General features: G+C 37.7%; 4 protein-coding genes and 1 non-coding gene across 5 annotated transcripts; 3 read left to right on the top strand and 2 right to left on the bottom strand.

The window, feature by feature from the left end:
- Window positions 1-405: 405 nt before the first annotated feature.
- TRNAA-AGC (transfer RNA alanine (anticodon AGC)) lies at window positions 406-478 on the bottom strand. The gene has a single exon. It is a non-coding gene; the product is annotated as a tRNA-Ala (tRNA).
- Window positions 479-2,540: 2,062 nt separating this feature from the next.
- Window positions 2,541-4,309, bottom strand: LOC133745726 (F-box protein At1g67340-like). The gene is made up of 3 exons (XM_062173844.1): window positions 3,962-4,309; window positions 3,719-3,881; window positions 2,541-3,616 (listed from the first exon to the last, which is right to left on the bottom strand). Exons 1-3 carry the CDS (start codon window positions 4,120-4,122, stop codon window positions 2,894-2,896), a joined length of 1,047 nt encoding a protein of 348 aa, XP_062029828.1. The 5' UTR covers window positions 4,123-4,309; the 3' UTR covers window positions 2,541-2,893.
- Window positions 4,310-13,452: 9,143 nt separating this feature from the next.
- LOC133743599 (ubiquitin-like modifier-activating enzyme 5) lies at window positions 13,453-17,902 on the top strand. Its single transcript, XM_062171580.1, has 13 exons — window positions 13,453-13,731; window positions 14,222-14,290; window positions 14,388-14,501; window positions 14,653-14,781; window positions 15,052-15,120; window positions 15,323-15,512; window positions 15,943-16,025; window positions 16,166-16,240; window positions 16,510-16,584; window positions 16,703-16,789; window positions 16,890-17,008; window positions 17,225-17,271; window positions 17,540-17,902. Exons 1-13 carry the CDS (start codon window positions 13,642-13,644, stop codon window positions 17,671-17,673), a joined length of 1,281 nt encoding a protein of 426 aa, XP_062027564.1. The 5' UTR covers window positions 13,453-13,641; the 3' UTR covers window positions 17,674-17,902.
- A 443-nt stretch (window positions 17,903-18,345) lies between these two features.
- Window positions 18,346-21,988, top strand: LOC133743003 (uncharacterized). The gene is made up of 12 exons (XM_062170740.1): window positions 18,346-18,750; window positions 18,885-19,010; window positions 19,120-19,212; window positions 19,390-19,469; window positions 19,870-19,983; window positions 20,203-20,276; window positions 20,424-20,500; window positions 20,674-20,757; window positions 20,832-20,924; window positions 21,032-21,139; window positions 21,219-21,290; window positions 21,422-21,988. The coding sequence occupies exons 1-12, from the start codon at window positions 18,454-18,456 to the stop codon at window positions 21,863-21,865; spliced, it is 1,662 nt and encodes a 553-aa protein (XP_062026724.1). The 5' UTR covers window positions 18,346-18,453; the 3' UTR covers window positions 21,866-21,988.
- Window positions 21,989-22,294: 306 nt separating this feature from the next.
- On the top strand, window positions 22,295-24,403 carry LOC133743004 (uncharacterized). The gene is made up of 5 exons (XM_062170741.1): window positions 22,295-22,641; window positions 22,981-23,229; window positions 23,528-23,606; window positions 23,949-24,027; window positions 24,117-24,403. Exons 1-5 carry the CDS (start codon window positions 22,339-22,341, stop codon window positions 24,178-24,180), a joined length of 774 nt encoding a protein of 257 aa, XP_062026725.1. The 5' UTR covers window positions 22,295-22,338; the 3' UTR covers window positions 24,181-24,403.
- Window positions 24,404-24,807: the final 404 nt, after the last annotated feature.

Below are 24,807 nucleotides of genomic sequence, written 5' to 3'. Positions count from 1 at the left end.
CAAGGGCTGAAAGCGGCCGGCTTTCGTATCACTATTCTAAGATTGATCAATTCCTGCTTCTCTAACAACACCTAATGAACTCTAAACCTTCATAATATCAAACAAGAGCTAGCTCTGAGCCTTTCACAAAAGTACAATGCTATAACTAAAAGGTGCAGCATCACAATTCCATTTAATGGTTCCATATATTCTATATAATAAGAGCTAGCTGAACTCGTTTGCCACCTTGTTTTTCATGGAAGAAGGCCGAGAACGAAGTCTCGTTCGAAGAATAGGGGACGGGACTTGTCAATGTTCAGTGGAACGACGCCGCTTTCCATCGTCGCAGAGTCGATGAGATGAATTGATTAAAACTTTCCTAATCAAGGAAGGGAGCGGAAAAATTATAAGGTGAGAAAAAAAAAATGGAGATGCGGGGTATCGATCCCCGTACCTCTCGCATGCTAAGCGAGCGCTCTACCATCTGAGCTACATCCCCGTTGTTGATTGAAATATTGTATTTCAAAATTTCTTAACCTCTACTGAGTGAAACTAAAGAGTAAACACATAGCAGAAACAGATCGGCCCACATACAAATAAGGACAAGGTTGGAGGTCGTCCATGACTCCATGGCTTCGCTTTGTGCCGTACAAAACAAGTAAATGGGTAGAATAAAATGCACCGTGCATGACTTAAATTTCGTGTCAATGTGACTAAATCACCTTCAAATATTTGACCAAACCATCCACTATGGATCCGCCGTGCGCACAAGAATGGCTACGAGTCTAAATACTTGTCCCCAATATCGTTTTCACTGTAAAGTAGCACGTCAAAGACCTCCTGTAATACCATTATTTGATATAGTAAATTGGTAAGGATCGTCAACACCATTGACTTATTTAACATTTCCGACAATAGTAAAAATATTTTCCACTAGTAAGCAGTTGATTCGGCCACAAGAACATCATACGGTTCCATTTCTAATCATCTATTCTCATTTTGCTTCCACGATCCATCACCCCATCAATTTACATCTAAATTTTGGAAACCAAAAAAAATTAAGATTGCCTTCCTTCTTTTACATCTCACCTTTTCAAGTAAACTTCATTAGTGGGATCTTATTTACAAAATACGTAAAAAGCGTCTCATTATTATTATTATTATTTTGAGAAACTGTCAACTTAAATAAATTAGGAGGTAAACTCCTTAGAAAGTACATCAACAATACAAGCTGGAGGCTCTAGACCCCAAAATAAAGAACTAGAAGAAGAACAAGCAAAACGAGCTAAAGTGTGAGCCACAAGATTGGCTTGACGATAAGCATGAGAAAAATAAGAACCCCGCATCTGCTGAAGATGAAAGGTAATGTCATCATACACACGCCCAATGAAGGAAGTATGGGGAATGACTCTCTGCTTAGTAGCATGAAAAAGAGTAATATAATCGGTCTAAAAAATAACTTGAGAGAGGCCACGCTGAAAAGCAAGTGAGACTGCCTCCCTCCGTGCCAATGCTTCAACCTGTTCTGAAGAAGAAACATGAGATACTGGAGCATAATAACCACCAAAACATCTCCCCATGTCATCACGAATAATGACTCCAATCCCCCCAGTACATGTATCTTTGTAAAAAGCACCATCAACATTAATCTTCACCCACCCTGCACTTGGAGGTTTCCAAGGAACTACTCGCCGGCTTCCTCCACCCTAGCCCTTACCATGGTGTCTTTGGTACTCCTGTAGACGAGCTGACAAAAGCAACACCACCTGGTTCACATACATACTCTTCTTATCCCACACCCTATTATTTCTCTCCTTCCAAGTACCCCACAAATTATAAAAAAAGGCTGCCCATAAATTAGGAGACAATTGAGACGCACAACTCCAAAACCACTCCATAAGTTGCAACTGCCTAGCACTAGAAGAATAGACAGTGTGTACTACTCCAGGCACGACATTCAACACTCCCTTCACAAACAGACAAAGCCTACAGAGATTTTCAATTGTCTCTTTCCCCTCCACAAAGAACACAAGGCCGGATCTCCAAAGGAACCTGTTTCTCTATCAATCTAACTATAGAAGGTAAACAATTGTTCAACACCTTCCATAGAAAAATTTTAGCCGTACCTAGGACATTGGTAGACCATAGCTTCTTCCAAAGCTCTTGTGTTTGCAAGGGAACCTCTTGCACCATCTCCTCCTCCATTAAGAGTTTATAAGCACTCTTAACTGAAAACATCCCTTTGGAATCAAAGTGCCACACCCAACGATCCTTGACCCTTCGGTTACTCAAAGGAATAGACAAGATGAAGGGGATATCATCAAGATGACAAACCTGCTGTACTAAAGTTTCATTCCAGCTGCCGTCATTATTCAACAAATTACTGACCTTCCAAGAAGCATCCCGACCTCCCTGAACAAGTAATAACCGAAATGGAGCAGCTCTAGGTATCCAAGGGTCATCAATCCATATATCGTTCCCATCTCCCACTTGCCAACGTGCCCCTTTGACTAAAACACTTCTAGCCTCATAAAAAAGCGTCTCATTATGGTTTCCCATCATCTTTTTTTCTTGTAATTTTTTAATTTCTTTTTCCAGTCCATCATCCAATAGAAAAAACAAATTCGACAAACAAATCTTACAAAGATGTGTTTTAAGCGTGTTTAATATTGATTTGAACTCATTTGTCTAATATCTCAATACGAATATTGCCCTACCCTAACAACTTGACATAATATAAAGTCCAATATTAAATATTCACTCATATCTATCTTAAATAGCCAAAATCCCCATCTGTACTGTGGTCATGAACTAAAAAGTATTCCAGAAAAAAAAAAAAAAACAAACTAATAATAATTTCACCCAAATTAATAAAATAAATTTATTTTCTTTTTAATATCCCATATTATTATTATTATTCCACCACCACATTCTCACCCTCTCCGCCTTCATCAACTCCATCACCACCGCCACCGCCATCAACCCCTAGCCACCGTTCGATCGGCTTACACTGAACCTTGTGCCTCAGCTTCCAATCCAGCGCTTGACACCCACGCGAGCAGTAATTGACCGTACCACAGACCGAGCACCTCCGAAACTCGTGCGGCCTCGTCTCGGGCCTCCCGCACCCCACGTGCGAGCACATCCTCAGCCCAACGCCCTCCAACCACCGACCCGACCCGAACCACTCCTTCATGAACCGGTTCGCCGGGTGGACCTCCGGCCCGGGAACGTTACACCCGAAGTCGCTCAGCAGCGGGCAACTAACCAACCCCGTCAGGCACGCGTAGAAGTGCTGGTACTGGTGGGACCGCCACGTGGCGGAGGTTATAACCGTCGCGAGCTCCTGCGCGTTGGCCTGGACTATGAGGCGTCGTCCCTCCGAGACGTTCTGGCGGACACCGTAACCGTCCTGGAGGCAATGCCCAAGCTCGCGGAGCGCGTCGATGTGGCCGAGTCCGGCGGCGCGTGCGCAGAGAGACACGCCGGCGCGTAGGTCCTTCTCTTTCTTGGAGCCGCCGCTGCCGTTGAACTGAATCACGGCGAGGGAGTAGAGCGCACGCGTGTGGCACCGCATGGCGGCCTTGGCCATTAGCGACGCGCCACTGCCTCGGTTTTGTAAGCAATAAAATCGGATCTGTAACGGCAAAGACGTAAAACCGAATCATTTTCCGAGAGGAAAACTTTTTTTTTTTTTTTCAATTAATCCGCTAACTAATTACTGGAAAAATTGACTGACCATTCCGAGAGTGTAGCAAGCTTCGATGTTACCGGCGCTAACGCAGAGCTTGAGAAACCGGTGAGCCGAGTCGGACCAGCTCTTGGCCTTGATAGCAAAAGCTCCTGGACCGGCTTTCGATAGTACCAGAGAGTGAAGCCCGAACCGGTTCAATCTCTTGCATCTAATATTAAAAAAAAAAAAATCGAGGAAATAAAAAACTGTTCACTGAGATATCACAGAATTCGAAGAAGCAGTGCTTACGTGATGAGGACGTTGATGAGATCGGAGGGAGAGGAAGCGGAGGAGCTGAGCTTGCAGAGGATGAAGACGACGAGATCGTCAGGCAAGTCGTCGAAGAAATCCGATTGTGCAGCGGCGGTGGCGGTTCTTCTAGAGGTTCTGAGCCTTTTCCTGTTCGTCATGCTTACCTCACATGCTTGACATGCTTTCCGAGCTGTCAGTGCGGGTTCTGGTTTGCTTTCTCGGGTCGGGTACTCGGGTTGAGCGTTTCGTTTTGCAGAGAGAGTAGTAGCTCTGGCTCTGTTTCACGTTTTTGTGTGCAGAGAGAGCGAGAGATAGAGAGCGAGAGAGGGGTAAAAGACGAGAGGAAAGGAGTTGGGACGGGCTTTTATATACAAGGAGCAGTGAGGAGGTCAGGAGAGGAGACCAATGCGTGGACCCCACAAAATGAGAAAAATAGAATTTAATAAAGGAAATGAATCTGAATAAAAGGGAGGTTTTGATTAATTACTTTTTTTATATTTTTGGTGGGAATTAAATTGGGGACGCTCTCTCTATTCATTGTCAATGACTGGCCGTGGACAGCATTTAAGTGAAAGCTCAGACTCGTACGAAGAGGATCCAAGAAGGTAAAGTCAAGATTTTATCTGCCAGTAGGGTAACGGCGATAAAGGGTAAAAAGCCAGTAGGGTTTGGGTTTGGTAAATTCTATGGCGTTTTTATCGAACATTGGATGTATTATACACAAGTACATGCATGTGGAGATACCTTATTAAATGAGATGTCAAATTTCTCTGCATTTAAATAATTTTCTTTTCAAAAAAAAAAATAATAATAATTTTCTTTTCATGGAAATGTGTTGTGATTTGGTTGAAAAATATGGGCCTTGAACTAAATTTTTTTTTTTGGACCAATTTCAAGGTTTATTAGGCGTACAAATTTTTTTTTACTGAAGTGTATCGAAAGATTTTATTTATGCGTCATTTCTGTTTGTTTTATAGTTAAGATGAGCGTTATTTGCGTGCGATATTTTTTATTTTGGTGTGGGTCCTGTGATCTATAAAATTTTAGACATTTATCCTACTATATAATATGGAAATACTGATCAATAAAGAATAACATTCTCGTAGTAAGTTATTGTTGGCAAAATAACCCTAATTTTAGTATGGTTTTAACGGAAGCAACAAATTTGAAAGAATATACCTTTTTATGTGTAATTGTGAATTATGTATCTCATTTTTCCTTCGTCGCAATATCACCTACAAATGCAACTTCTTATTGATGATTCATAAATTTTGAATTTTTATACTCGGTATGAGGTCAATTTTTTAAGTGGCTTGTAAGCATTCCAGTTTCCTTGTATATCCATAAGTTCTAACAGATACGTACATTTTATGAATAACTAGAATATCATTGGTAAAATACATTTTATTGGCAATGGATGGAGTGGCCCAAACCCTTATAAACCCATAGGCAAGGTCCCATTTTTCCCATGTGGGATGTATATATTCTCAATAGATCCTCCTCTACTTTAGATGTACTAGAATTCTCTTGTCTCAATATATTTTAGCAAAGTACCTTGAGAAAATCTTAGTAAAGAGAATTATAAACATGTTAAACTTATTTATGAATAACATTTTCCATGTCGATCATTAGATGAGCTTAAACCATTTGTTATTGAAGGCTGACCCCCTTCTAAAGTTTTTAGCTACATCACTGTTTGCAATTACGTCATTTTACATACAATAAATCTATCATGTCTTGAACTTTAAGGTTTATATATACTGACATTGTTTGCGACAAAGACATTAATGTTTATAACATCAATACAAGGAGTGATGGAGATGATCCTCCTCTTCTATCTATCTCATTACCCTAAAAAGAAAAGAAAAAAAATAAATAAATACAAGGAAAATGATCTAAATTGCAAACGTCGTAAAAAATACAAGGACTAAAATTGCAGAATGCAAAGCTTATCTTCCTTGGTTTGGGTAATTTTATGTGTATTTGGATAAAAAAGAAGAAATTAAGGTAGATTAAAGATTAAGCAATATTAAGTCGGCAAAGCCCCCAGGAAGCATGAAAAACATGGTAATTGACTAGTCTAATTAATCGTTTGGCTGTATTCATGACTGGCGGAAAAGCCAAACATTTATAGTCTCGTGGAGGCATGATTAATTTTCACATGTGACCGGATTTAGTCCCCTAAATCGTAAAATTGGATGAGACATTATCTTTTATCAATCTAAACTCTTTCATCATCAAAAATGAAAATTGTTTTACATGTCTATCTGTTTGGTTGTAGAAACGTGGAAGTTGGTACATACGTAAACCATCGTGTAAGTTTCATGCAAGTATAATTTTGTGTGAGTATACACATTATTTGGTGCCTCCTTCATGCATGTGAGCCTTTGGTTTTTTGTTTTGTTTTTTTTTTGTATGTATAAGTTCTAACACATTTGATGATTAGTTATCATCATGTTTTTTTTTAAATATAAATGTAAATATAGTTGTAAATAAACTTTTTCTTTATAATAATATAATAATTTTTTAAACTTCATGCAGTAACCGTTACCGTTTAAACGGTGTAATAATTTTTTAAAATATATTCGCACATACATAAAGTATATCGATATATCTTTTTAGAGTCCGTGCATTAACGAATTCTTTGGTCTAAATAGTTACATGATAGATTTCATAATGTTATTATTATTCGTAAAATTTTATCTTAATTTCTCTCAAAAATTATACAAGGGGTGGGTAGGAAATATGTAACTCGGCGGAATAGAAACGCGTGTGGCACACATCACAGTGTTAGGGACGAGAAGGGGGCTTCGAATCCTTCCTTGCCAACAATTAAATTAACATTTAGATGACATTTCCTAGTTTTGAAGCATGCTAGTAATTAATTAGTTCCTGATGAGAACACTACGTGCTCCAACGGTAAATGGTTCATTGGCTTGTGGTTTCAACAGGGTTGGTGATTGTGATATATGCACGTCAAAGACTCGTTACCCTTATCCTATCTCTCTCCCCCATCACCTTCAATTCTCATTACAAACCCTTGCGCATGGTATAGTCCAAGTTGAGATCCAACTTGAGAGAAAGAGATGGATCGAGTTTTGCAAACCAAGTTATGCTAGATATTTACGTATGTGAACAATAAAGAATACAATCTGAAATATAATAAGCATAATATATAATGAACTTGGATCCCCACTTCTATTATAAATTTGGAGATGGGAATGTGGATTTGGATAAGGCTTTGAAGATGTGGAGGAGTTGGTGGAACACAAATATCTTGTTCTCTGTCCATTCCCATAAATAGTTTGGTAGAAAATGAGTGCTGCATTGCAATAGAATGCATTGCTTAATTTGCTGCCATATTGCAAGAAGCATGCACCTTTCAAACTAAAACAAAACCCTTTTCACTTTCTTCTTTTGGCATTACAAAAACTTAAAGTAATCTTGGATCTTAATCTCAATCATAAACCAAACCCAAGAAGATAAAACATCAAAATCAAGCTCAAGATATATTAATATATGATGTAAAGCATTGGCAGTGTGGTGGGATTAAGACCAAGAACATGCACGGCCAATTTGGAAAAGGCGGGCAAAATATTGTTCACACACTTGGCTTAGTCAGCACTGATTTAACCTATTTTATGTCTAGCTATCAATTCAAACTTTTAAGGTTTGGCGATGACTATGCCTTTATATGTTTGAATATTCAGTATGGCGAATTGGCAATGCTAGCTAAATACTCGAGAATAATGATTATTAGCACAAGTAAGTAATGAGCAGTCTATGCATCATCGCTACTCAAATCCTCGAGTACTATGTCAAGTTCGGCTACCTGTTTTGTTAGGCTAAGCTTCATCTATTTGTTGAAAGCTAGGTAGCTTATCTGGATAAAATAGATAAAGTCAAAGCTCAGTCCAACTTAGATTTTTTTTTTGGATATTTTTGGAAGAGATTCAAACTAGGATCTCGATCATCCACTTCCACTGGATATATTTTGAATGGTCTTGGTAATTATCTCTCTTTCATATTTGGAGATAACTAAAAACTAATGGGGACTAAATTTGATATAAGATTCAATTGCTTGGAGGTAAAGTTTTCGGGTTAACAGTTAATATGTCAAGTTGGGATTAGTCTCCTAAAAATTGTTGAATGATTCTCCAATAAATTGTCCCGTTAATTTCTCAGTCACATACTTAAACCTATGTACGTAGTTCCACCAGGCTAAGGAAGGTGTCATGCATGTAGGAGTTAATGATAAGGTTTTTTAGAGTTTGAGTCACATATTTAAATATCGGACAATTCTTAGGTCCACCCCTTGGGTGAATGAGCATGTTCACTCTCTTTTGCGATTAACGCATAATAACGTTATAATTTTCTAATCCAATCATTTATGTTGTATAACTTAATACAAATATTAGCTTTGTAAAAAATAAATTAAATTGAAGACATTTTAGTTATTCATTTATATGAAATACATGGACGGTTCATAATAATAGTAGTAAGTGTTGTTAGAACCAACCATTTGTTTAATTCAATTAGATAATTAAATGATTTCCGATTCGATTGATTTTTTACAAATATAATATTTAAAAGCTAATTTAATATATGAACTGTTGAATTATAAATTTATTAAGTAAAATAAAAGTATGTTAATCGACAATGGAGGTGAATATGTTTGTTCACCCTAAGGGTGAACCTAAAAATTATCCTATTTTTAAATGCTCTTTTGTATTTAAATTTTGAGATCACTTGTGGGTGTTAGCTAGGTTAATCAGCAATATGGATAAACCTATGACACAACAAATAGCTTTATGAATTAATCACAATTTTAATTAGCTTTGTTCAATATTTGGGGTGTCATATCGTACGTCATCTATTTTCTCAATAAATTAACCAGAAAATGGCAAGCGACAACAATTCTTGTTCTATATCCATGCGATGCAATTATACGTGGGTTGCGTTGCGTGCTGCATAAACTTCTTGCATAATTATTTTTCATCTTCTGCAACAAGTAATCCCATTTCGATTAGTTAATTACTTAATCAAGACCTGCCTCACTTGGTCTCTAACCACACTGCTGCTGGTAAATCAATATATAATAAATATTCACACGAAAACAAAACACACTACGTTCAAATATAATAGCCAGGGTTTATATCTTACTCAACCTCTGAAGCCCCCGAACCACATAATGACAATCCACGTTCCGAAAGAGACAGACATAGTTTCTTTATTTTTCTCTAATTATTTTAATTACGAGAGGTTAATAAGCCATAATCACAAGCAAAGCTACATCAGCGAATAGTTATTTTCAGAGATTAACATCTAGTTAAGTTCCGGCATGGGTCGGTTACTTGCCCTAGTTTTATATTCCCATGACAGTAAATTTTCTTAATCAGATTAGTTTTCGCTTGTTGACCCAGCAAACTTGGAATATATAGTATGAAAATGACTGATGATCTATACAAAGTGCTTCTGCATATCTATCACTTCTCTGCACTATATGCGTATGACTTATTGAGAGGCATAATCACAGCACCCAAGTGCTCACACATGCATGCTTGAATCAGAAAACTTGAAAAGAAGCAAGGGGAAAAAGACCCGTGTGATGATATTTCTTTTTAAGAACAACTATTTGAAAACTATGCTCATTTTGGAAGGATTCCCATATCCGTCCAAACAACTTTTAGGGTTTGGTACATTGCACATTCGAAGTCTGTTCATGTGTGCATTGTTTTGGAAACCCATTTCGGGTCTCTTTTTATGTAACAAGATTGCCCATTTTAAACAAGTAAATAGTATGCATATATTTAACGAATGGTTTAGCATTTACATGAAGGCATTGAAGAAGCTCACGAAAATGCGTTGATTAAACTTGAGGTGGAATTTGATTCTAAAATCCTAATTAATTGTTTGATAGAACATTCTCAACTCATCACAAGATCATGAAGATATTTTAAGACTTCGAATCCCTCTTTTTATTTTGAAGAGGTTTAATTTCTTTTTTTTTTACATTCTCAGAGAAGCAAATTTCATTGTTGACAATTTAGCTAAGACATGTCATTCTCGTGACACAAGCTGCACAATTGATCTCAAGGCTCTCGATCAATACCTATAATTTTGAAAACTTCAGCTCTAATTGCTTTAGGGTTTCTCTCTTTAATTATTTTTTGTCTCTTCCTCATTATGTATAATATTATGATAGACCCCCAGCAAGAGGTATTAAGGCTTTCATTACTTGATTGGCATCATTATGATTCTTTGCATGGTGTGTGCTTTGCTTCACTAGATGAGGCATGCGAGCTAAAGGCTAGGCTTGGCTGCTACAAAATAACCGGACAAAGTTCATGTGTATGGGAATATTGATTATTGATGATTCGATTTATAGTGCTGCCCAGGGTTTTTAGGGCCATCAGAGAAATGGGTAGCTCGAATCGATTGGGATTTTGCCGATTTGGCAAGAAGAGATTTCTTTTTTTGCACGCTAAGTTCACAAACTAGATACCAATAGTACAATGGTCTCATATTTATGGGTGCTACGCTATCAGGTTTATAATGAGCTTTATACTGTGTCAATTGCAGCTGTAGAGGTTGCATACCTGAGAAGTGATAAGGGTTTGCCTGTCTATTTTTTGGTCAAAGCCAAAAGGAACACAATGAAAACCCTAAAATGTATAGGCATCATGGATTTGAGATTGAATCTACAAGTTTGGTGGGGCTTGTGTGAAGAAATGAGAATCATGCATACATTGGATTACTTTGCTATGTTGCACAACAGTTTGAAAATATATTTTTATTTCTGACTTTGAAATTATTTGAGTTGCGATGCAATGAATCATATCTATTGATTACAATAATTTATTTAACATATAGGCTTTTCAGTTATGTGATATATCATTCCATCAAATGTTTTGATGTATATTTCAGTTACATGATTTATCATTGGATAATTTTCAGGTTCACCTCTGGACAATAATCTCTGCATAATTTGAGGAAGTTGCAACAATTAATGGTCTGTTTTGTAGACATCCAAGATATCGCAGTGCTTTCCATGGTAAAGACATAACCTGTTTGAGAGCGACATTTGTGAGGGTTAGAGAGATACCCAGCATCAGCAAAACTCATCAAAACATCACCATCGTTTTGATGTTAGGGAGGTGGGTGAGGCCAGCCACCCTTAGTGGCGACAATGTTGCTGGCCACGGCGGTATTGACGGTGGCGCAATGCCTAATGGGGTCCGATCCCATTCTTCTGTCATTCCTTTTCTTTTTATAGGGATAAAATAAGCTCATATCAATCGTACATTTTAAGTATCAAAAGATTGTTTTTACACTATTCTAATGGTGGCGTGTTGACGCAGAGTTATGTCTAGCTAACAAGTTCACTGCGAATGAGATGTCCGACCTTATGCATTGAGCTAAGTACAATAATGCGTCTATTGCACTTAGATATGACACTTTATAATTCTATCAAATGTCCAATGCCTCTAATTAATTATTTACAAAATATATTTTCTAAATAATGAAATATATGGGAACTTGAAAACCTGAAGTTTTGAGTCCTCATGCATTGTCCCAAGTATTACCATGTGATAATTGAGTAGAATTTCGTGAGCACACATGTTAGTTAGTAAAAGACAGAAATGGAGACATATATTATGCCTAAATTAACTCCAGAGAAAAATACAAATATCCTCAAAAAAACGTCACAAATTTGATTTTGATCCCATCACATTCCTCTTATTTGCATTTGGTTAATGAGAAATTCTTAAGTAGGGGCTTCCCCATCACGTAGATATAGAGCAAGCCAATCAGACATCAGAATTTTTTTCCTTGTTCCGAAACTACCCATGTTTTTTAAAAGTGAAATACCCAAAAGACCTGCTACTAGGGGTTGATTGCTCAGTCCTATATCCATGTGGTGCGGGTGCCCACGCAAGTCTCTCTCTTAGTTAATAGTCCATTCTAACTAGAGTATGTATAGAAATTATACAAGTGCTTTGTACAACATGCATGATGGGACAGCACTATCTATATTGAAATTCTGAGAACTCCTTCCAGATTGAGTTCTAGCCCCAAAAGCAATATGCTACGTACTTGCATTGATTCCTTGTACAGCCAAATGACTCAGCCCACAGAAAATAATCAAACTACTGTTATCAGTTAATTAAGTGGTTTTCGTGTCACTGATTGCTATAAATTCTATAGTAAAATAATTTATTATAGCATGCATGGTGCGTAATTACGATCTAAATATAAATTGATAATTTAATTTAATAACATATTCTATTTAACTATTTGACGAATCATCGTCCATCAACGGCTTGTAACATATGTCTATGTTTAAAAACAAATACACATTACTGAAAACTGAAAGGTGTGTGAAAGTGTACGAGACATTAGAACCACCAAGGCACCAACATGAAAACACATGGTTGACAAAAATGGGGGAGGTGGCTGTTGGGTGGCGTATCAAACTCTCTCAATTTTCTGCTATGAAATTTCGCTAGCAGGGGACCGAAGTTTGGGATGGATACATATACACACCAACGACGATCATGGAAGTCGCAATTCTTTCTTTAAGAGTAGGATCCAGTTTTCTTCATTAATCATGTTTCATTTGTCAAACATTGGCATGGTGATGTAGACGATGGAATAAGATTGAGTAGGGTTGTTTCTTTGTATCCAACTCATTGATATGGATCGATGATGATCGATCGACCCTTCTGACTCTAGTTTTTCTACTAATTGATTTTTCAGTCGGAAAATAAACAAATGAAAAATATAAAAAAACACTGAAAGTAACTATTTAGTTTTAATAAATACTAGAAAGAAGTCAAATCTAGTCGTTGTTGTTGTTGTTGTTTTTTTTTTTTTTTTAATAAATCTAATCATTATTTTTATCTACAAGCGATATTACATATTATAACATAAGACCGATTCAATCAATGATTTTTACATAATAGAATACTGCCGAGTGAAACCACAACTGACAAACACATACCTAATTATTTTTAGAAACAAAACTATACCAAATTTTGATGAAAATTGTAGTTACTGAATGTTTGAAGCTGTATATGTCCGAAATATTCAAAACAAGAAAAAAAATCATGAGAATCAAAACATTCCGGAGCTCTTATTTTTGTTTTAACAGTCCTCATCGAATTACACGCAAACTCATCAACTAAGAAACGATACAACGATGTTTGGATTGTGAAAATCACGCTTTATTAGTACCTTTTCATCCAACGGTTACCGTAAGGTCACCCAACGGGTGAGTTGATTGGTTTGAGTTTCAACTCACTGGTCAAGTCAACAACTTGAGGATGACATTTGAAGAATCCGTATTAATTACAAACCCGACCCACCGAACCCAATAATAATCGGGCCTTTACTGTTATTAAACAAAGCCCAAGAGGAAATTGAAATTTCTAGTTGAGCCTTGACTCAGCCCAACAAACCAGAAAGTGGTTTCAGGTTGGTCTACTCTGTCACTCCCCTCAGCTCTGGCAACAGTGAGCATTTTTCCTTTGCTTTCCTAAGCGTTTTTGCACGTAAACGCTTCCCAAACAAGGCAAAGAATTTAAGAGCGGTTTTCATAGTCAAAATCACAATCTCTACTCGGAAATCAAATTCAGCTTCGGAGAGAAACAGAGAGAGAGAGAGAGAGAGAAGAAATGGAGGTGGAATTGAAGGAGATGCTTAACGACCTCGATTCGCTGAAGAGATCGCTCACCGATCCTTCGCAGAGCGCTCCAATCGATAAAGTATGTATCAATTCGGATCTAATAGCGAAATTGAGCTTTTATTTTTGGACTTTTTGTTTGCTTTGATCTGACTGTTTGATTAGTCATCTTCCAGATTGTTCATCGATAGATTCCATATGTTTCAGTAATATATCTGTAATCTTTTCTCGGTTCATGAATTCGCATTTTAAAATTCTGCAGATTCTATTGTGCTGGGGAATATATTCGCTCAATCTGTCAAATTATCAATGTAGACTTGATTTTAGTTTACTTGTTAGGATTTGATTGTTCTTTTGTGCATGTGTTTGATGCTTGTGAAAACTTAGGGAATGGCACTAGATGATCAATTATGTGTTTGTTCTGATGCTCTCTTTATGATAAAGTTAAGTAAATGGTTGCTAATTACTAGTAACAAGTTCTGAATATTCGAAACTGATAAGTTTACTAAAGTTTCTATTGTAGGACTGACAATTTTTTTTTTTTTCTCTCAATGACAAATTTAATTTTGTAGCTACAACTGCGTGTTGAACGCCTTACTAGTCTTGCAAAAACTGGACCTGTTCGGCGATCCAAAGTTCAGGTAATTGTTTCATGTAGTCTTCGAATATCATTGTGTTATGTATTTGTTTAGGTGATGCTTGTGTTTTTCATTCATGTGTTACATGTTATGGTGGCAGGATATGAGCGCTGAGGTGGTAGATAGCAATCCTTACAGTAGGCTTATGGCACTTCAGAGGATGGGCATTGTGAAAAACTATGAAAGAATAAGGGAGTTCTCCGTAGCCATAGTTGTATGTATTTATCTCTGTCAATGTTCCTTTTTGTCAATTTAGAACAATATTTGATTTTACCACATAATATATGTAATTTCTCAATGTAGTATGTTTAACTCACTCTTTGGTTATTTGATTGGTGACCTGTCTTCCTCGTGAAATTTTGCAGGGAGTAGGTGGCGTAGGAAGTGTAGCAGCTGAGATGCTAACAAGATGTGGTATTGGTCGCCTTCTGTTGTACGATTATGATAAAGTAGAGCTAGCTAACATGAATAGGTTATTCTTTCGTCCAGAGCAGGTATTCATTCTTATTATGCTCATTTGTCTTTCTTTCTTTTTGGAAGTTTCTCTTTACTTCTCAACCAGATTTTTTCTCTTTACTCGTATAGTCAACACCTTATATGCTTCATAGGTTAGGTGCTGCTGCTTCTAGATTGTATAAAAATTCCTTTTCTTCTTGCTGCCTTTGTGTTGCCAATTTTGTTCTGTATGCTGAGCATAGTTGTATTTTCTAAGAATTTCAGGGTTGTAAATTTTTATTTTATAGTGATGTGTTTTCCCTTTTCAGAGTGGTATGACAAAAACAGATGCTGCTGTACAGACCCTTTCAGACATAAATCCTGATGTTGTACTTGAGGTGAGTATTTCTCAAGATCTTTCTCCTATCTAATCGGAAGTTCACAACTGTGGAATTGCATTCTATTTTCCGTCTACTAGGCATTAATAAGTAATTTATTTAGATGCTACTAGTTATGGATCCTTGAATCTTTGATGCTTCAATCATACTACCCATAATTTTTATTTTCTTTCCCATGCTTATCAGTTCACTTTGTGTGTAGAGCTATACACTGAACATCACAACAGTGCAAGGTTTTGAAACCTTTACGTCCAGTTTGAAAAATAAATCATTTCGCCCAGATAAGGAAGGCAGTGGAGTAGACCTTGTGTTAAGCTGTGTTGATAATTACGAAGCTCGAATGGCTGTTAATCAGGCTTGCAATGAACTGAATCAGACATGGATGGAGTCTGGTAAGCAAACTGGTTCCTGTATTTGAAATTTTGGATTACCATGAATGTAATATTGTAGTACCCATAGTAGGTCAAATTCATTGTGATGCATAGTGGGTCAGATCTAATAAAGAGCAAAGGACCTAATCCGGATTCACATCTCAGCTCTTAGATCAGATATAAATGGCTGAAACGGAGTGGGTGAGAACTGTGAGCTGCATATTAGTCGTACATATATGAGTATGTTTGTATATGACGTATGTATGGTCTAACATTCTCTCACCTGTGATGAAATGCAAACATGATTTTGCATAATTTTTCTTAATTATAGTCGTACAGGCTATATTTTGAAAATCATTTTGGTTGTATTCTGTTTATGGCCTGGTGCATATCATATATAGATCTATCTATACTTTACGATGAAAATTCACATGTAGAACATAAATGGCAGGCGTTTCTGAGGATGCTGTTTCAGGTCATATTCAGTTGCTTATACCTGGTGAAACTGCCTGTTTTGCATGTGCCCCACCTTTGGTATGTTGTTCCGTTTTTTTTTTTGTTGTTGTGGGTTTATATGAATTTTGATGATGTAGGAGGGTTCTGAATATAGGAATAAGAAAGATGAAGAATTGAAGATCAGCCTATTATTTGTTTCTTATATATCTCTTTCTCAGGTTGTAGCATCTGGAATAGATGAACGCACACTTAAGCGAGAAGGGGTTTGTGCTGCATCTTTACCTACTACTATGGTAAATAAATTTCTTGTCCACCTCTTGGTGGCTGTATTTTTGGGTCTTTTATTATTCGAACTTGCTAAACCCATGAATGAAAAGGAAAAATGAAAATCTTGACACTGATTTTAATTTTGGCGGAGGATGGAGCCTGGCTTAGTTATTCTCTAGTTTATAGACATTTCGGACAATCTAGAATCGGTCTCAGGTATATGTCAATGTATGATGCAGGATGTGCAATACTACGCTGTTATTCTTGTAGCAACTGATTTCATTTGATTTTATAGGGAGTTGTTGCTGGGCTGCTAGTTCAGAATACACTCAAATACTTGCTGAACTTTGGAAATGTCTCCCCGTACTTGGTAAGTCGTATGTTAAGTTCTGTGTGTGTGTGTGTTGTGCGCGCGCGTGCGTGTGAGATATCTATTCTGCGAAAGGAAAGCAGCATCAGCCGGGTTTTATCTTCCATGTTTGGTGCAGGGATATAATTCTCTTAAAGACTTCTTCCCCACCATGGAAATGAGGCCAAATCCTCAGTGTTCAAATTTTGCTTGTCTGGAACGTCAGGTAAGAACCCAGCGTTAGTGGACCCAATGGTGGAATTGGTGATTAGACGTTACATTATGTAATTTCATTACTGATGCTAGATATAATATTAACTGTGCAGAAAGAATACTTGCTTGCAAAGCCGGCTAGGGATGCTGCTAGTAAAGCAAAGATGGAATCTGAAGCATCATCATCTGTAATAGAAGCTCCACTCCATCTTGATAACGAATGGGAAATAAGGTGCTTTGACTAATAATGGATTTCCTCACATTACAAACTCACTAATGCCTAGGCCTTGTTAAAAATAAAGATTGCTGGGGATATTTTCTTACACTAAAGACAACAGATTTGCATGGGAAGAGCTTTATGGAAATGGAAGCAATCCATGGATATCACGCTGTGTCATAAACTAACAGATTAAAATTGAACTAAGTGCATCTTGTGTTGTTTTTTCAGCGTTGTCGATGATACTGAGCCAGATAGGATAGAGGCCAAACGTTCAGGTAATTCATCCTTCACTTTTCAACTTCTTACAATCAGAAAGATTTCACTGAATGTTCAATATTTCTCCTGGAGCAAATGATTCATTAGTAGGAGTCATATGACTGCTTAGGAAGGAAGTTTTCCTTCAGAAAGTGAATGCGTCTTGGAAAAGAAAGTATATAACTATGTTTGATCTGCTCTTTGGGGAGCCGCCAAATCTTCCCCTGGTTGTGTTTGTTTGCCTCACTTCTCTTCTTCTTTAATATGTCTTTTGTCTATTGTCTTCAGATACTCTTCCAGAAGGTCTTGTTCGGGAGCTTCCCAGTGCGGATGACTTCCAAAAACCACCTGCTGAAGCCACAGATACTACTGTTGATGACCTAGAAGAGCTTCGGAAACAACTTGAGGCCCTAAATTCTTAAATACATAATAGATGTTATTTTTGTTGATGTAACCTATTGCTTTAGCAATACAAGTTGAATTGTAGCATTCATTGTTTGTAGTCACACCCTGAAGAGGGGGTGCAAATGAGGTAGATAATGCCTAATTTCCATAGTTCCAAAAGGCTGTTTTCTGACTGTTACATTATCCGGGATCTAATTTGTGATTTTCAAATTTATACAACTTAAAAGAGACTTGCAGTCGAAAGTTCTAAACTTCCTTTTATCTGCTCTTAACCCCTTGTGTGGTTCCCTGTAATCACACGGCTAATGGCCTAACGGCCCTCAACTTATAGTTCAATTCTTTCAAGGTGTCACCAAGACCATTCACTTACTAAACGGAGACCTGTGTGTCACCATGTTCGTGAGAAGGTGAGAATTTTATGGGACTCTGGAGCTAGGAAGTACTATATTGTAAAACATTTGATGAACTAATCTAACAGTTTCAGCGTCCGAAATTTCATTATTCTATAACCCTATAGACAACCCAGATAAATGTCATTTCTTGTTTACCAAAAAAAAAAAAAAAAATCTCACTTTTTCAAAAAGAAAATGGAAAAATGAATTTGCTTCGTCCTACGTGGCGCGCGCCAACGAACCGTACTTTGCAAACTGCAACCGACCCGGAACCAAACTAACTAAACGACCCTGAAAACCCTAATTAAAAAAACCCACACTAGCCGCTCCACTCATTTCGACTCGTCTCCTTCCCCTCACAAACTGATTTTCCCTTTCCCAATAATCAGAAAGAACAAACCAGAAATGGCTGCCGTTGAAGAAACAAAATCAGAGAAAGAGACTGAAGTGATTGCTCCTGAAGCCGAAGAAGTAGTAGAAGAGGATGAGGAAGAGGACTGGTCATCGGACTCCGACATCGGAGATGCATTGGACTATTTGGATTCCAAGGACGACGACGCAGTTGAAGGCGCCTTCACTATCAATTCGCGGCGCCCAAATGCCCATGGAGGCCTTCACTCTCGCCCTAACTCCTCTACTCTTCAGCCTCTCTCTAATCGCAACCAGAGGTTCTCCACTCACATCCGAGCTTCGCCGTTAGAGGTAAAATTGCAAAACCGAAAAGTAGAATTCGTCGATTGATTGCGTTATTGGTGTGTGTAAAAAGTTAATTTTATTACCAAGTTGGTGAGTTTAGAGGTAATTTGGTTGCAAAATTTACATTTGGTTGGGTTTAGGAGTGGGAAGGGAGGCATGTTGGGATGTCCAACTCTGTGACGACTGCGATTAGGGAAAGTGTTCGGGACATGGCCACTGGAAGAACAAAGACTACTGAGAAGGCGGATCGTGCCACTGTTGAGCAGGTGAATGAGAACATTACATTTTATCCATATTGGTTTTTCTTTAATCATTGTGAATTTCGAACAATGCAGTTTTGTTTATTGGTTTTGGTTGGTTGTATGATTTCACCAGGCTATTGATCCTAGAACTCGGATGGTGTTATTCAAAATGCTGAATCGCGGTGTGTTTAAGGATATCAATGGCTGCATTTCTACTGGGAAAGAAGTATGTGTTGCATTCTCCTTATTTTTATTCCGGAATCTAATTGGTTGACACCGTGTTAATATTTCTTTAGTGATGATCAGTTGATGACTGCTAATTTTTCTTGGAACTTCTGATTCATCATTTTCGTGTTTTTCTCCATTTGTTCTTATTGTCAAACTATTCTTTCTTCTTGAACAGGCAAATGTTTATCATGCAACAAAAGCTGATGGCGGGGAACTGGCAATCAAAGTCTTCAAAACCTCTATTCTTGTTTTTAAGTAAGTTCACTTAAACTGTTATCTTATTCCAATGACTAAACAAAATTTTAGCAAATTTATACGGTTATAGTACCAGATGCATACACCATGTACGTTTCTGTTGAAAAAAATTGTGATTGGCCTAGCAAAGAATGCTAAGTGCTTCCCATATCTTTTGGGATAGTGTTTCTTTGTTTCATCATCTACTTTTCATATTGAGGTTCATTGTGTACTTTTTCTCAAATTATTCCTTTTTGGTAGTAAGTTTGATGGAGAATTTGACCAAGCAACCATAGAGTATAGTACAGGGAAGATAAGATTTTACAGTTTTGAGATTCAGTTAGCTGCTGGGTTTTGTTTGTATGTGTTTGTCAGTATCTTTCACTTTGTCTTACTCGTTTTGCTGTCTGAACAACTTCAGGGATAGGGATAGATATGTACAAGGGGACTACAGGTTCAGACATGGATACTGCAAGCACAATCCTAGGAAAATGGTGAAGACATGGGCCGAGAAAGAAAAAAGGAATTTGATCAGGTTAGACTAACAATACTTTTATATGGGTACATTTAGTGCTTTTGCTGACAGGCAGCGCTAATTTAACATTCACAAGTCTGCACCTCTCTCTAAAACATATGCACATTGCTTTTAGCCTGAACTTATAAAATTCGTCTTCCAGCCCCTCTGAGTCTATGATTTTATTTTTAAGCTGGTTTTTCCAAGCCAATTGATTTGTGATGGTTTGTTAAAATGCAGGCTAAAGGCTGAAGGAATTAGGTGCCCAGAAGTAGGTCCTCTAAGACTTCATGTTCTGGTGATGGAATTCATAGGTATTCTGTGGTGCCTACTTTGAATGTTAACCCATTTTATGTATATTGGCAAGTCCGAGTGGTTGTCAATCTTGAGTCTAGGCTTCGGAAGCGATACTTTTAACATTTTCCGGTTACAGTACTCTTGACTGTTGTATTCTATTACAGGTAAGGATGGTTGGGCAGCGCCACGCCTAAAGGATGCTGCATTATCACTTGACAAGCTACGAGAAGGTTATATGGAGGTGTGCTCATATCTTTGTACACATGCCCTGAAAACTCTCATACTTGCGGTCCACTACTCTATACATTATATCATTGGGCAACCTTTGATAACAATTTGTGTTTTTCTATTAGGTTTTACAATTGATATTTCTTTTTGTTTCTGGAATAAAGTCAGTGATTTTTTTTATTCCAGATGGTTATTGCTATGCGAACATTATATCAGAAGTGCAAACTGGTGCATGGAGATCTCAGTGAATACAACATACTTTATTTTGAGGTGAGTATTGCAATCAACCACCCTAAAGATCAAACTCATATATAAATTTTATTTATATCTTCCCTTGATCGCAGGGCCACTTGTATATCATCGATGTTTCTCAATCAGTTGATCTCGACCACCCTCATGCCCTTGATTTCCTACGTGAAGATTGTGTCCATGTATCCGTAAGTTCTTCTCACCAAATTCGCTGGCTGTAGTTTTTCATTGTCTTGGGAAGTAGCACGTTATGCATTCAGATCTATGAGCTTATCAAGCATTTGGTGGTACACAGGATTTCTTTAAAAAACATGGTGTAGCTGTCATGACAATTCGAGAGCTCTTTGACTTTATAGTGGATCCATGTATTGCTGATGATGATATAGACAGTTATCTGGAGAAGGTTCGGTTCCTTTTGCTCTTTATTATGAATTCTTGGGCTCCTATTAGTTAGTATATCATAAATACCTGTTTGGCTTCAGGTACAACAAAAAATCATGGCAAGAGGAGATATGACAGCAGAGGAGGAAATTGCAGATGCTGTATTTGTGCAGGTGATGAGACTGCAACTGCGTTATTGAACCAGTTCCTTGTATCTTTAAACAAGATTGCATTTTGGTCTAATTGTGGGTACCCAAAAGTATAGGATATTCACTTGGTTCTTTCCTTTTCCTCTTATTTCCAGTCATACATTCCAAAGACGCTAGATAACGTGAAGAATGCTGAGGCGGACGTAATACGATTAACCAGTGGTGAGGACACTGGAGACATGTACTATAAAACTATTACAGGATTAAAGGAGGCTCTTCCAAATGGCCAACCAGCTCCACCTGAGAAAGATCTGGAACATGATGGTAATGCCCCAGAAGAGTCCTTGGTCGATCCGGTTGGTGGTCCTGAAGCTCATGAGACCGAGTCTGACTCTGGTACAGATGAAGAAAGCTCAAGTGACTCAGAAGGGAATTCCCCATCAAAATCCAAGGCACAGGATCCTCTTGATAAGAAAGCTGCTAGAAAAGAGAACAAGAAGAAAGTGAAAGAAGAGAAGAGGGAAGCTCGGAAGACTAAAGTGCCGAAGGCTGATAAGAAGAGAAAGAAAAAGATGGCCAAAGCCCACAAGACTAGATAGCTGACAGTACAACATTTACATAGTTAAAATTTTGAAATTTTGCCTATTTACCGGTACCATTTTGTTAAATATGAGATGTGACGGCTATATAATTAGATCAATAACCACTTTCAAATTTTGATATTTGAAATCGTTTGAGGGGAGGAAACATTTTGAAATCGTTTCTCTAGTCTTGATTATGAGTCGAATTTGAGGGGACTAATCAATGGCCAGCCCCTCAAACCAAATTAGTTAATTCAGAAACTTGATAGAGAGTTTACTGTATACAGGGGTTTTCTCAGCAAATAAAATTTTGTTTTGCCAAAAAGGAAACAAAAAAAAAAAAAAAAATTTGAGAAATGAAAATAACAATTCTCCTACGACGTCGTTTTGCTGATATCCTCAAGCTTGAAGCTTCCGACTTTAAAAACCCAATTTTAGCACCAAAAGAAAATCAAAACAATTCTTCTTCTTCTTCTTCGCGGGACGCAAAAATGTCGAGCCCTCCTGCAGAGGAAACCCTAGCAGAACCAGCAGCAGCATCTGAAGAAGAAGAAGAAGAAGCAGAGCAGAAGGTCTCCGACACCGACAACAGCGAGCAATCGCAAGAATGGGAGACCATGGCTCGAGCTTGGCTCTCGTCTTTCCCCGAGGCCAAAGCTGTGTCCATGGACGAGGTCGAGGCCTGGATCGACTCCAACTTCGATTTCATACCTGAAGGCATCAAATCCATGCCTCGCCTTGACGTCTGTCACCGCCTCATCGCTATCCAGAACTGCATGAGGTCCGCCAATCAGGTCCTAATTCTTATGATTTGCGTTTCACCATTTTTGTTAATCATTAGGTTTCAGTTGAATTTTCATGTAATTAAGCTAATTGGGATCGGTTACTTTGAGAGTTGTGAGGCTTGACTTCAGAATTATTAGTGTGAACTGTGAAGTAAGGGAAGTGAACCAAGTGCAAAAATTAACAAGGAAATTGAGGTTTGTGGTGTTCTAGATAGGGTTAGAATTTAAGATGATGTAAATTTATGGGGAGAAAAACCGTTACAACGTCGAAAATGGGAGTTAAGTGAGCATTTTGTTGTCTAATGGATAAGTTTTGATGTTATTTCTATAATATTATTGACAAATTAGGAGAAAGAAGAAGATCAAGGTGACATTCCACATGCTCGATTTCAACGCACTGATCAGTGGAGACCGGTTTATATTTGGTTAGAATCTTTGAATAGAGACGACGTTGTGAAATCCAGAGATATAAGTGAGTGGCTAACTTCGAACCCGAAAATCCAAGAGTACTTGTGCTCTAGGCATTCTCGGTATCATTTGATGCACTACATCAAGAAATGCCATATGAAGATTCTGAAGAGGCGGGAAAGGAAGAAGGTATCAAATACTTCTTGTGTTAGCCCAATAGCCTAGAATTTTTCAAGTGTCTGTCTGAAGATGTAGATGCTTCACATGTACCAGTAAGGTTTTTTAATCTCAAAGGCTAGTTTTCGGTTGTAGTTGTGGCCTCAAACAGTAATTATCATTGTTTAACTTGAAAAGTGTTTTTTTTTTTTTAAATTTCAAATTAACGGATGCATTCACTAGATGATAATGATCTAATTATAAGTTTCACTTGAATGTTGAATTTATGAAATTGCTACAATATAATAAGTTACTTTCTATTGTTGAACAGGGTGTCCAGCAGTCTGACACACCAGCGTCTCTGAAGGTTCACAAAGATGTGGAAATGAAAAGAGAAGCTCCACTAGCCTGTAAGGACCGCTTATATTTATAGTGTTATTCTACACATTTTAGGGGATATTTTAATGCCTACTGCAAATGGAATAGCTTCATTCCTTTGTGGGATGAAGGCACAACACCATTCTTTAGTTGGCTGCACTATAAAGAATGGAGCCTGACCTTAAATAGACAGCAAATGGAAAGTCCAGGAAGTCTTAAAGATTGAACGCTGTTGAAAGCAACAAAGGAAACTCCATTTAGAGGCTATAAGATGCTCCTGGACTAACTCAAATGCTGTGCCTCATGCATGTTGCTTTTTGCTCACTTATCTTCTTGTCTTTCTGACTCAGTTTTATTGTTTCAACCTTCTGTAGGCACTAATTTAATCAATGTACCTCAAGATAGTGATCTATTTATGATGAAACGAAAGGAAGCACTTGAGAAATTTCAGATGTAAGTGGACGATAGATTTTGTGCGCTTCATTTCATGAACCAGACCTTATGTTTCTGTTCAGTTACTGACCCTGTTTCGGTGGTTTCAGCTTAGTGGAGCTTGAGAAGCTGCTTGCCCCTACGTTCTTAAAGCGTGGAGATGGAAACAAGTGAAAGAATTCTGAAGCACCAAACTAGCATCTGTGCCCTGCCCCTGCACTTTTTTTTTTTTTTTCTGTAGTCTAGTAAGGGCTTTAACTAATGAAAGAAAAACCACATTTTTCCATATGTAAAGCAAGCTTTGAACGAGCTGGGTTAAATTATCTTCCTTGTTGACCTTGATCAACTCTGTCTATAGTTTCTTTGATTGAAGGCTCTGAAGCCATTTTGATCCTCCTAGTTGACCATGAGACAGCCGAGGGGCCACGACAGATGCGAACGTGAAACAAAGTTGGTAGGGCTGGAGTTGGTCCCAATTCATAGACTATATTGTGTAGAACATGGTCCCTTAAAAGTTTCACAACCCCATAGTTTGATGCAGAGTATGATTGATTTAGTCAATCTATATTTTCAGAATTCAGATTCACATGTTTGGACTAAAGCATATGCCCCAGGTATTCTTAGGGACGGCTCTCTCTATTTGGTACCGTGTTCACACGAAGTTCTCTTATCCTACTAATTTGGTTACACATAAACACCATTTGGCAGCTCATTGCTACTTTATACTGCAAGGTTCTATAGTAAGTAACTAAGAATTCCAAAAAATCATTACGTAACAAACTTCAAAAGGCGTGGGAGTGT

The sequence above is a fragment of the Rosa rugosa genome, chromosome 4 (assembly GCF_958449725.1).
Source record: "Rosa rugosa chromosome 4, drRosRugo1.1, whole genome shotgun sequence".
Lineage (NCBI taxonomy): Eukaryota > Viridiplantae > Streptophyta > Magnoliopsida > Rosales > Rosaceae > Rosa > Rosa rugosa.
This window is presented reverse-complemented; position numbering and strand designations above follow the sequence as displayed.